Genomic DNA, 13387 nt, shown 5'->3' on the forward strand with positions numbered 1-13387 from the left:
GACCAGATAGGCTAACTGCTTGGGGGAGAGGGTTAGCTTGTATCTCTACAGGTGGAGAAGGAATCAGATGGGTGCCAATGAGCCATATTTGCCTTGTCCATCAGAGAGAGACAGAAAGAGAGAAAAGCCTCAAAACAAAGGAGAAGATTTAAGAAACATCTGACACTGAAAGAGCATGGCTGACAATGAGACTGTTTAAAAAAACTTTAAAATCTTCAGCTTTCAATTCTTGAAAACCAGTAAGAATCATTGGATTCCTTGAGAAGAAAAATTGTTGATGAGACTATTGCAGCACTTCAGAGTTTACAGGGGGTTGCAGAGGAGCACGGGTATGTGAGCCATAGAGAAATTGGAAGGAGAGATAGTTTTCTGTTAAATTTGAAGGACACAGAGGTGAAGCTATCTCTTAGATATCTGAAGTGAGAACTCAGATAAGAATTAGAGAATCATCATATAGAAGGAACAATTGAAGGCATTAGATTGAATGAGATTGTGAAGGGAGAATTCAGAGAAAGAAAACACGAGAAGCTATTTCACCACTTTACTCCCTTCCAACTTCCACTAGAGAATTAAAGTTGGAAGAACTCTGTCTCCTTAGCAGAGAATTCTTTGACAATAAGCCTCTCCTCGGTGGTCTTTGAATGACAGCCTGACTCGTTAAAGAGCTCTGCTGCTCTTCCATACATAAAGATGGTAGGGCATAGTGGATTATTAACGAAAAGGATCCTCTTTTCCCGCTCCTTTTTACAAATGACAAATGTGAGACTCAGGAGAGGTTAAGTATATGGCCATCCCCCCATGCCTAGAAAGTTGTTCCTTTCTCTACCCTGGCCGCTCGCCTCCTTGGCTTCCTTGCCACCTGATACAGGAAACTTTCAAGTCTTCTTACTTCTAGTGCCTGTTTAACCAAAAAACGGTTTATTTTGCATATATTTGCACGTTGTCTCTCCCGTTAGATTGTAAGCTCCTTGAGGGCAGGAATGGTGTTTTGCCTCTTTTTGTCTCTCGCTCTCAGTATTGTGCCTGGCACACAGTAGGCGCTTAATGTTTGATTGATTGAAACCCCGCAACTGACACTATTTGTGTGCCCAGTGCAAGTCCTCCCCCCCCCCCCGATCCTCCATTTAAACAGCTGCAAAATTGGGGTGACAGTAACAGTTATCTAACAGTAACTAACAACCTTTCAAGGCACTGGAGGAGGGGTGGGAGGAAGCCCCTTTCAGGAAGCTCAAAACCCTGGAGAAAGAACACCTTCCCTGGGACACGGGTCTCTGAGCCAAGGTGAGAGAGCGGTCAGGGGGCGTGGCCAAGTGCGCAGAAGCTTAGCAGACAAGCGTGCCCGGGGGCGGGGCTTCAAGCAAGCCAGCCCCTTGGAAGTCTCCGGAGCTAGGCTAAATGCTGTAGGGGGTGGGTCTGTCTACTGGACATGCGCGGCAGGAGCGCGGCAGCGGGATACAGGTAAGTATCCTGCGTTTTGGGCTTCAGTCAGGGCACTCAACTTGGGTCCTTTTGGTAGAACTTATGACCTCTTTGCGGCAGAAGAGATTACTGGCTTGTTTAGTCCGATTTTGTCTATCTTTGACCTTAATGGTTACTCCGGTATCCGGCCCTAGCAAATGAAAGTGTCTGTGGGGCAAAGAGGGCAAACGTTCAGTTCACTTCCGGGTCACCCTGGTGTTTTGGCCTTCCGGCTTTCCTTAGCCGCCAAAGCGAACCCCTCCCCTTTCTAGCCTCCCTAACCTCTCGGAGCTGGGAGTAGGGTGGCCATGTTAGCCCCGAGCTACTTAAGAATCACATCCCGTCTGTGATATGGTAGTGTCATGAGCGTGACGATGTAACCAACTTCTGTAGGAGTAAGACAGTTAAGTGGCATTGGATGGAACCTGCAGCCAAGAAGATTGTGTGTGAGCCATTTAATCTGTGTCCCTCTCAGTTTCCTCAACTGTAAAATGGGGGAAATAATACACCTACCTCACAGGGTTGTTGTCGAATTTCAAAAGAGATATTTATAAAAGCACTTAACACGTTTGCTTAGCATTTTCTAGATGCATAAATGCGTATTTCCTCCCCTCTCCCATTCTTCATTAGCGGCGAGCATTTATTAAGTGTCTGTTGGATGCTTCGTTATGTACCTTAAGCACTTGAAAAAATACAATGATGTCCACGACAGGTGAGCTTAGAATTTAAAATTTGTTACCAAAAAACACGTTTGATGGGAGAGAAGAAACTATTCATTGTAACTTAGGACAAGTCACATAACTTCTCTAGACCTCATTGTTCTCATCTGTAAAATGAGTGAGTAGGTTTATACCTAGATGACCTCAGATTCCTTTCCTAGCACTATTTTTATAATCCTATACACTACTCCAGTGTCTTCTTTAAGTGAAAGTGACCCTGAACTCTTAGAAGTTATACCAGCTAAGCACAATCTCTGATACTCTGGCCAAGTTGGAAAGCTTGAGAACTGACACATACTAGAAAAGGCCTAAGTGAGTTTAGGGAGGTTCACTTTCCAGATTGAGAACCAGATGATGGTTGTTTGTTTTGTTTTGTTTGTTTTTTGCCATAACTAGCTCCTGAAACCATAGAATTTATCACAGTGCCTGGCACAGAGTAGGTAGGTAAGTGCTTAATTGGCTAGAGATTGATTGGCTAGAGGAATTGTAAAATAATCGGTGGAGAGAATACTGTTTTGGTGGGATTAATAGTTATTTTAAAACGAGAGAGCTCATTCTGTTTTATTTTGGGTAACTTTAGCAATATTTAGGATTCTTTCCCCTTTTTCATTTCCCTGCCTCCACTCTCCAGTTTATACATACATTTCCTTTAGATTCCTGAAATTTGGGCTTAACTAATTTTGTATTCATTACATCTTTTTAAGACTCTGTCATTAAAGTCTTCCAAGAGGTCTTTCTATAATTGTAGATCTTAATAAATTTTAAGATTATGAAGTTAGTCTGAGGTACTACTAAATACCGCTCAGATTAGCTAAGATGACAGAAAAAAATTGATAATGTTGGAGGAGATTTGGGAAAGCTAGGACACTAATATATTGTTGGTGGAGTTGGGAACTGACCCAAACCTTGTAGAGAGCAATTTGGAACTATACCCAAAGACTATCAAACTGTGCATACCCTTTGATTGAGCAGTGTCTCTACTGAGCCAGCATCCCAAAGAGATCATAAAAAAAGGGGAAAAAAAATCCACATGTGCAAAAATGTGTGTAGCAGTGGACACTGAGTAAATTTTCATCAGTTGGGGAATGGCAGAATAAATTTTGGCATATAGTATGGTATAAGTTATGGTATGAATAAGTTATGAAATGTTATAGAATATTATTTTTGTATAAGAAACAGTCAGCAGGATGATTTCAGAAAAGTCTGGAAAGACTTACATGAACTGATGCTAAGTGAAGTGAGTAGAACCAAAAGAACATTGTACGCAGCAACAAGATTTTGTGATGATCAATTCTGATGGACATGGCTCTTTTCTACAATGAGGTGATTCAGGCCAATTCTAAAACACTTCTGATGGAGAGACCCACCTGCATCCAGAGAGAGGAATATGGGGACTGAATGTGGATCACAACATAGTATTTTGACCTTTTTGTTATTTACTTTTTGTTTTCTTTCTCATTTTCTTTCACTTTTTGATCTGATTTTTCTTGTGCAGCATGATAAATAAGGAAATATGTATAGAAGAATTGCACATGTTTAATCTATATTGGATTACTTGCTATTTAGGGAAAGGGGTATGGGGAATAGAAGGAAAAAATTTTGGTTTTGCAAGAGTGAATGTTGAAAACTATCTTTGCATATATTTTGAAAATTTTTAAAACTATTATTAAAAAAGATCATGAAGTTAGCTAGTAGTGGATTCAAAACTGTCTTTGACAACCCTTTCCCTCCCTACCCCTTTTCCTCAATATGTCACTTTTCTTCCTTGTGCTTCAGTTTCTTTCCTCTTAAATGGGGATAATAAGGCTTAAATCATTAGCTCCTTAGGGTGATCAGATTTTTACAATGAGAAAAGGGAATCCAAAATAACTTGGAACACCTGAGCAAGATATAAAACAAGAAGATAATCTTTCAAAAGCAGGGTATCTGGTTCCCCATACCTTAGAGGCAACTTGTGAAAGAGATTTAGGTTTTCTAAATTGAGTAAGTACATGATGACAATAAGCTTACTACTACTCCTGGAGAGTTAAGATAAACACCGTCTCTTCCCTAAAAGAATTTAAAACTATGTGAAGGGCAGCACAGAATATAAAACAAACAATCTAAGTTTAAGAAAGTTTACAGCTTTGTTGTTTTCCTTAATTTCTAGAAAAATCAATGTGAGAGATGGCAATTTCTTTGATTTGTAGATCTTATATTTAATACTTTTTTTTTTCCTATTCTAGTCTTATCTTTCTCCTGTTTCTATTTTACCATATTTCTGTTTGGTTGATAGTTATAAAAAGCTCAACCACAAGATGACACATGGATCAACCAATCAACAGTTATTTATTAAGTACTTAATATGATACTGTGCTAGACACTGGAAATTTAACTACAAAGAATGAAATAGTCCCTCCTCAGAAGTAGCCTACAATCTAATTGGGAAACAGTATGTATACATACACACACGTGTGTTATATATGCACATTGCAACATGTAATTATACTGTTATATAATACATGTTACATATGCAAGCATATGCATATATGCAAAATATATGTGATATAAATATAATATGAATATAAAATGATTAAATAGTAAATATATACACAGTAGTGAATATAAAGGAATTTTGGAGGGAGGGCCCAACAGTTGTGAAAATCAGAAAGGCTTCATGCAGAAGATGTTTCTTAAAATGCACTTTAAAGGAATGGAGGGACTCCCTGAGGCCAAGGAAAGGAGAGAGTAAATTCCCGATTTATGGAACTGCCAATGCAAAGTTGGTGGGGTGTGTTGTGAAAAATGGAAAGCTGGATTGGATGACAGAGTGAAAGAAGCGTTGGTAATGCCCAATAAGGCCAGAAAGGTGAGGTTGGGACCAAGTTGTGAAGGGCTTTATAAGTTAAACAGGGGAACTTATATTTGATCCCAGAAGCAATTGAAGTAGGTTGAGTAGAAAAAATCACTTTGGCATTATAACTTTTTATCATAACTACTATTAAAGCACCTCCATTTATTTTTAACTTGATTAAAACTTTCCATTACATAACACACTTCCATTGTACTCATTCATTCTCTTATTCAAGAATATTGTCTATATAGAATGCACCATGGAGCTTGTAAGTGGATCTTACATTGTATTAGATGGTAGAGGTAGAATATGACTTATACATAAAATAAGAATAAGTACCATACAAGGTAGATAGTAATGGAAGCAAAGGAGAGATCCAAAGTGTGCTTAGAACATTTGAGAAGGGAAAAGACACTTTTAGCTATAGGCAATACAGAAGGCTTCAGGGAGAGATAGCACCTGACATAATCCTAAAAAGACTTCAGAGTTCCTGAAAGACCGGATAGGTAAGAAGTACCTTGCAGGCATGGGGGTTAAACAGTGCAAGGAAGTGGGGAGCAACATGTAAAGTTTGGGGAAACAGTACTCAAAACTGGAACTTAGAACCCATCATAGGAAGTAATGTGAACTAAGGCTAGAAAATTGAAAAAAAAGTTGAAACCAAAAGGTGGAAATTCTTAAATTCTAGTCTCAAGAGTTTGCATTTTATGCTAAAGGCAATCACTGAAGATTTTTGAGTAGGGGAATAATGGTGAATAGGCTTCTAAGGAAAATTATTTTGACAGGCATGGGGAAGACAATTTGAAGCTTTATCCCTTGAACTATTATGGGAACTTAGGTTATAAAAAATTAAAAAAATAAGAGGTGGGTGCTGATAATTCCCCTTCCTCTCACTCCAACCCTAGTTGAACAATAAAAGATAAAATTCATAAACATGCATAGTCAAGCAAAGAAAAGTCCAAAAAACATATTTCATCCTGCACTTTTAGTCTGTTAACTTTTAGGTATAAGATGGGCAGCATGCTTAATCTTTGGTTCTCTGAAATTAAGATTTGTTATTCCAATGATCAGAATTCTTAAAGTTTGGGTTTTTTTTTTCCTTATAACATTGCTGTTACCATATAAGTTCTCCTGGTTTATTCACTTCTCTTTGCATTAGTTCACACAAGTCATTTGTTTTCTCTGAAACCATATCATCATTCTTATACCCAAATTTATTTAACCATTCCCTATTAGATGAGCACATCCTTTGTTAACTATTTTGCTACTACAGAACGAGCTCCTATAAATATTTTTGTACATAGAATTCTTTTTCTCTTTGATCTTCAAGGCTAATTTTTTAAAAAAGATAGTTAAGACTCATATTTTTAGGTGCCTGGAAAAAAGCTAATAGACTGACTGGTAGATATTGAAGATGAAATATCTCATTTTATAGGAAAGCTTTCATGATCCTCCCACTTACTAGTTTCCCCCCCAAAAAAAATCTATTCAGTATATATTGAAATTACTTATGTGTTTATATGTATTATTTTTCATGACCTTTGCCCAGAACTTTAACTTAAGATAGAATAGTTTTATTTTTCTCTTTTCATCCTCATTACTAACACAGTCATTCATATAATAAATGCTTAGTGATAAATGCTTGTTGAATGAATGAACTGACTGAAGAAGTTGGCCTTGGCAAGGAAAAAGGCCATGTTATCTTTTAAGACTGGAACAAGATGAAATGACTGGAAAAGTAGAAAAGTTTTGGATATAGAGGAATGGATAAAATAGCACATAATGAATGACCTAGATCTCCAAAATTCTATAGGAGGTAAAGTCATGCTGTGGGGAATATGATCGAGAAAAAAGAAATCATTCAAAATATTACTGTGAGATATCACTGAAGTGTAGTTAACATGGTATCTCAGAGTGGTTTGGGGAATGCTACTACTTTTTCTCCTACTCCTTCTTTTCAAAAAGCTGGAACAATTTACTTTTGATCCTGTGCAATTTTCACTTATGATTTCTTGAAATATAGTTCTGGGGAAAAAAAAAAACTGGCTTTAAAAAGCCCCACTGTATTGTAAATGGAGTTACCTACAAACCCATATCACTCCAATTTTTGACTATTTGTCTCCTTTGCAAAAATGGGACAGTATGGCTATGAAAATACTGTATTATAAGCCCTTTTTGATGTCCTTTATAAGGCCTTTTTCATATGTTTTGATAGGTTTTTGATATGTTGGTTAGTTTTGTTGAACTGTTTTTTTCCTCTTCTCTTTTTTATTCCTTGTCATAAGGGATTGCTTCCTCTGAATCAAAGGGAAGAGAAGTAACACTGGAAAATGAAGATGAAAAAAAGCCCAAAAGATAAAAATTTATTGGAAAAAAAATTTTAATGGATCTTTAAAATTTTAGCTTCCCATTTGGGAGGGTTCATGGTAAAACTTAATATTTCTTAATTTTTGATTGAGTACATATTGAGTACAAAATTAACAATTTTTAAATATTTCTTAAATTTAAGAAAGAGCAGATACAATGAAGAAATACTTATAAGCCTCTTTGTATATGTGTGTGCACGTGTGCATGCACTTTATTTTTTTAAAATTATTTTTATAATTTTTATTTACAAAACATATGCATGGGTAATCTTTCAACACTGACCCTTGCAAAACTTTCTGTTCCAAATTTTCCCCTCCTCCCCACCCCCTTCCTAGATGGCAGGTAGTCCAATACACGTTAAATACGTTAAAATATATGTTAAATCCAATATATGTATACATATTTATACAGTTATCTTGCTGCACAAGAAAAATTGGATCTAGAAAGAAAGAAAAAAACCTGAGAAGGAAAACAAAAAATGCAAGCAAATAACAGAAAGAGTGAGAATGCTATGTTGGGTTCCATATTCTGTTCCCACAGTTCTTTCTCTGGGTATAGATGGCTCTCTTTTTCACTGCACAAGTGGAACTGGTTTGAATCATCTCATTTTTGAAGAGAGCCATGTCCATCAGAATTGATCATCATATAGTCTTCTTGTTGCTGTGTGTAATGATCTGGTTCTGCTCATTTCACTTAGCATAAATCCATGTATATCTCTCTAAGCCTCTCTGAAATCATCCTGCTGGTTGTTTCATACAAAACAATAATATTCCATAACATTTATATACCACAATTTATTCAGCCATTCTCCAATTGATGGGCATCCACTCAGTTTCTGGCTGCCACAAACATTTTTGCACATGTGGGTCCCTTTCTCTCCTTTAAGATCTCTTTAGGATACAACCCCAGTAATAACACTTCTGATTCAAAGGGTAATATGCACTTACACTTTAAAGTTCAATGTGTTAATATAAGTTGTATTTTTGAAATTTAGGATGGCTCCCCCAAATCAAATTTTGGCAACAAAGATTTTTAAGGGAATTTTAACCCTTGAACTTCTTGGAATCACAGGAGCATATTGGCTGTTTAATAAAATGAACACAAATCAAGGTAATAATTTTCTTTTACACTCTCTTTTTAGTACTTTGAAACCATAAAACATATTACCACTCATTTTTAGTAGATAATTCTTAAGATCTTTTGAGGGAAGAGAGACTAGTTTTGCTGTGGGCGGGAGAGGGAAATTCTCTTACACTGTGGTCTTTTTTTTACCCCCAATAAATATATTAAATACAAATTTATGTATGAAGGAAAGGATTGCTTTGTTTCCAGACCAAATTTGTGAGACAAGATAGCTGGCCAAGAGGACAGATTGGTTGGGACAGTTTATACGGACATTTTTTAGGAACAAGTAGAGCCTTTTTCAGCTTCCCCACAGAACTTCACTGGCAGATAGAGGTAGAAAGCAGGAAGTAGTCTCTCAGTACTGCCAAGTACTTACTTTAGATAGAATTCATTTTAATGTTTTTGTACGTCTTAAACTCTTCGTTATCATAAAAAAAAGTATTGTGAACAGCATTTAAATGTGAATCATAGTTCTAAACTTTTCATACCACGTATAAGTTCAGGTCATATGACACAGAATGGATGCCAGACAAGAAACTCACTCTGTGGCTGGTGTAAAATAAATTTCTGTAAGCTGAGAGAGGAAAATTCTCATACCCTTAAATGCCATTTCTACATTGTTTTCATCATAAATGCAAACCATTATTAACATCATAGAATCGCCATAAGGATTTTATGAAAACCCAGCAGGTGCATCTTGGAACCCATCCAAGAATTACTGAGTTACCCAGAAGATAGTATGGAGCCTCCTATCCAGAAGGCTTCCACGGTGCCTCCCAGCACAGCATTGTCTGAGGAGTTTGTTAAACATGATGAAATTCTAACTAAGCTTTCTTTTCTCCATCAGATTTCAGACATACAATGAGTAAGAGATTTCCCTTAGTCTTAGAAGGTATGTTTTTCCTCCTAAGTCATATTAAAGATGGGTGAGTGCAGTAAAGAGCTGATATGGATAACCTGTAAGAATTGGAAGATTAAGAGGGAATATAAGACTGGGAAAAGGACCTTGCCTCAAGCAGAGCCCTGGAACCCCTGGCACTTGCCAGCTGCATGTCTGTGGGCATTTCACCCAGCCTTTCTGAATCTCCATTTTCTTATCTGCAAAATATAAATAATGCTATAATACCCATCTCATTAGATGGTTTTATAGAATGAAAGTGTGTGTGTGTGCGTGCATGTGTGTGCACATATAAAATATATAACACTGTAAGGTTTACAAAGCAACATATTTTTGTAAACCTTATGGTACTATTGTGATTAGCCCCTTTTATCAGACTAAATAATTTTTTTGAGACATCTAACTGGCACTTGTGAAATCATCCCATAGTTTAGGTGACCTGCTTTAATTACAATGAGCTGAATAGCAACCATTCCTTCAAAGTTAACAACTGACTAGAACCCCTCTGATACAGGGTGAAGGGAACTGAATTTTTCCAGTAGTTCCCGAAAGGGCATTTATAGGTTGGTAAATTGAGCTATTTATCCACAATTCTCTGCCACCACTTTAACTTTATATTATTATTTTTTAGCATCTTTTCCTCTAAGTATTGAAATGTGGCATAGTGAGAAGAGTTACTGAACCTGGAATCAGTTTCTTGAACCTGAATTCAAGTTTTGTCTCTTATAGTTAGTAGCAATGTGATTATGAGCAAACGACTTCACCTTTCAAAGCTTGTTTCCATATCTGTAATAAGAGGACAATACTTAACTATCAACCTTATAGAGTTGTTGGGAGTAGAGCACATTGTAAGCACTTTACAAATGTTATCATCACAATCTACTTCTAAGTGACATGTTACTCTTGTTATGTAATTGAATTATAATTTTATTCCTTGCAAGAAAAGTTTTAAAATTATGAAATGTCCTGGTTCGGGATAAAGTAAAGTAAACACATCTTGTCAATTTCATCTCCTTTTAGTATGTAATCTAAGTTATTTAAATAAATGGTCTGTTCACATTTTTCTCCTATAATAAAGTAATGATTTGTTGAATGATGTTCATTATGATTACTTTTTTATGTTAATTTATCATTGAAATACATATTCTTATTTTTAGCTTATTACAAATCTAATGAATGGTCTGGACTCTATGGAATAAGAGAACGTGATCAAGAAGAATGGTTAAACTACAAAAATTAGAAGTAAGTTGAATTTTAAACAAATAAATTATTGGTTATTGTTAAAAATCCAATTTAAAAATTTCCCTTTGTTTTGTTTTTCAGCCTCTTCAATTTGAACTTTTCTTCTCTCTGAGTCAACACTAGTCATCTCTTTCAGCTTCCTGCTGAATTGTTTTTATACTTTTGAAGAAAAAGCCAGTGTGGTTGCATCAAATAAAGTTTTTGATTAAACGCACACACACACACACACACACACACACACACACACACACATACATATATGTATGTATGTAATGTAATATGTGTGTGTGTATTTTAAATTCAAGAAAGCCAAATTCTATTGAGGCAACTGAGATCCTTTACTATTCTGAAACCAGTAGCAGAAAGAAAGGAAAAATTTTCAGTGGAAGCTATTCTATCCAAATATATGCTTATCAATGTAAGGATAACAAAGAGTAACTTTAAAATATCAGAAATTATGACGACATTTAGTTTGTATATACATCATTGTTATAGCATGGCATGTGATAAATTGTTTGGTTAATAAAATAAAATTAGTAAAAGTTGAAGTGTTTTGTTTAATTTAGATTACAGCAATCACTAAATACAAGATTACATTTTTGTATTATTGCTAACTAAATAATTTTTTAATCAGTTACTTACGTGGCTTAAAACTTGTATTTAAGTTACTAAGCATTTATTCAAAGCCTGTTTTGCAGCATTGTGAGGAAAGCTGATAGGGATTTTTGTTTAGGTTTCAAAAGTTATTTGTAATGTAATTATAAATTATTACAATTTTGTAAACCTATTGGTTTATTGCAAGAGTACTCTAGAAATTTTAAAAAGTATTCATTGGGAATTCCTTTCTAAGAGATATTAAGAGATTAAGGAAGATTTAGATCTCAAACAAAATGAAGAAAAGGTCTTCTGAATTTGCCTATAAATTGATGATTACAATTTCAATATAGAAAGAATAGAACTCAGACTTGGGAGATCGGGGGGGAGAAGGAGGAAGAAATTCAAGAATGGAGAGGAGTTGTGTATATGTAATATGTGTAATAAGTAAGTGGTTTCAAAAATGTCTGAGAATAAGAGACCTAGAGATATTTAAATAAAAGTATTAATCAAAGAAAGGAAAAGAATGGAAGAAAACAAATATCCTTTACTTGACATCTTAAAAATATAAAGGACTTAAATATGCTAAGTGAAATGAGCAGAACCAGGAGATCATTATATACCTCAACAACAATACTGTTTGAGGATGTATTCTGATGGAAGTGGATCTCTTCGATAAAGAGAGCTAATTCAGTTTCAATTGATCAAGGATGGACAGAAGCAGCTACACCCAAAGAAAACATGGGGAAATGAATATAAACTGCTCGCATTTTTGTTTTTCTTCCCGGGTTATTTCTACCTTCTGAATCCAGTTCTCCCTGTGCAACGAGAACTGTTTGGTTCTGCACACATATATTGTATCTAGGATATACTGTAACCTATTTAACATGTAAGAACTGCTTGCAATCTGGGGGAGGAGGTGGAGGGAGGGAGGAGGAAAAATTGGAACAGAAGCGAGTGCAAGGGATAATGCTGTAAAAAATTACCCTGGCATGGGTTCTGTCAATAAAAAGTTTTAAAAAAAAAAAAAAAGGACTTGAATAATGAGATGAATTGGGGGAAAGACACATGAAAAATGAAATTGCCTATTGTTTCAGAACAAAAAAATACAATTAGCATTTCCACAGTTTTAAGCAGCTTTGTAACAGGCAAAGTGTGATGTGGAGAGGGAGAAGGAGAGTTCACTTCCTTCCCACGGTGACCACTATTCCTTCACCTCATTTTATAGCCTTGTGTGGCAAAGGCTGCAATTGCTCCTTATAAGTTTCCCTAAGGTACAGGCTAAAAAATGGCCTCCAAAGATCTCTTGGAGACTTTTTTAATTATAGCCTTTTATTTTCGAAATATATACATGGATAATTTTTGACATTCACCCCTACAAAACTCTTGTATTCTAATTTTTTTCCCTCCCTTCTCCTCCAGTCAGCAAGTGATCCAATATATGTTAAACCTGTGCAATTCTTCTGTACACATATTTCCACAATTATCTTGCTGTACAAGAAAAATCAGTTCAAAAGAAAATAAAGAAAACAAAATGCAGGCAAACACCACCAAAGAGAATGAAAATACTATGTTGTGATTCATATTGAGTTCCCATCATGCTCTCTTTGGGTACAGATGACTCTCTTCATCACAAGACCTTTGAAATTGACCTGAATCATCTCATTGTTGAAGGGAGCCTTGTCCATCAGAATTGATCATCATGTAATCTTCTTGCTGTGTACAATGATCTCTTGGAGGCTATCTAATCAGCAGCACCCATGCTTTCTTTGAGGTTAGAGGAATCCCATGCACGATACCTCGCTCTCCCCAGCTGAATTTGTGCCAGGCCTGATAACTGGTTATTGGTGACAAAGAGCAAGGATATGAAATTATTATTTTCTTACCTTGAATTGAAACAGCATAAAGTCAATTACTTTTTTCAGTTGCCTTTCTTAGTTCTAACCTTAGAATTGACTTTCTTCTAGTAACAGTAATTTTAGAAATTTTATAAAGTAAATGCATAATTAATAATAAATTTCACTACCAGAAAATGAAATGATTACTTTCACCCATACATTAAGGATATTATGAATATATAAATGTGCATTTAAAAAATTTTAAAGCTTTTTACTTTTCCATGCAAAGATAGATTTCAACATTCACCTTTGC

General features: G+C 35.7%; 1 protein-coding gene across 4 annotated transcripts; it reads left to right on the forward strand.

The window, feature by feature from the left end:
* The first annotated feature begins 1369 nt into the window (after positions 1–1369).
* Positions 1370–11190, forward strand: CEBPZOS (CEBPZ opposite strand). 4 transcript variants are annotated; one of them, XM_051976158.1, is made up of 5 exons: positions 1370–1458; positions 8372–8487; positions 9350–9394; positions 10558–10642; positions 10724–11190. In XM_051976158.1, exons 1-4 carry the CDS (start codon positions 1427–1429, stop codon positions 10638–10640), a joined length of 276 nt encoding a protein of 91 aa, XP_051832118.1. In that variant the 5' UTR covers positions 1370–1426; the 3' UTR covers positions 10641–10642; positions 10724–11190. The 4 variants fall into 4 exon arrangements, with proteins under 4 accessions (XP_051832118.1, XP_051832117.1, XP_051832119.1 ...); XM_051976157.1 differs by lacking the exon at positions 1370–1458 and adding an exon at positions 1760–2170; XM_051976159.1 differs by lacking the exon at positions 1370–1458 and adding an exon at positions 2574–2621.
* The last annotated feature ends 2197 nt before the right edge of the window (positions 11191–13387 follow it).

The sequence above is a fragment of the Antechinus flavipes genome, chromosome 2, assembly GCF_016432865.1.
Source record: "Antechinus flavipes isolate AdamAnt ecotype Samford, QLD, Australia chromosome 2, AdamAnt_v2, whole genome shotgun sequence".
NCBI lineage: Eukaryota > Metazoa > Chordata > Mammalia > Dasyuromorphia > Dasyuridae > Antechinus > Antechinus flavipes.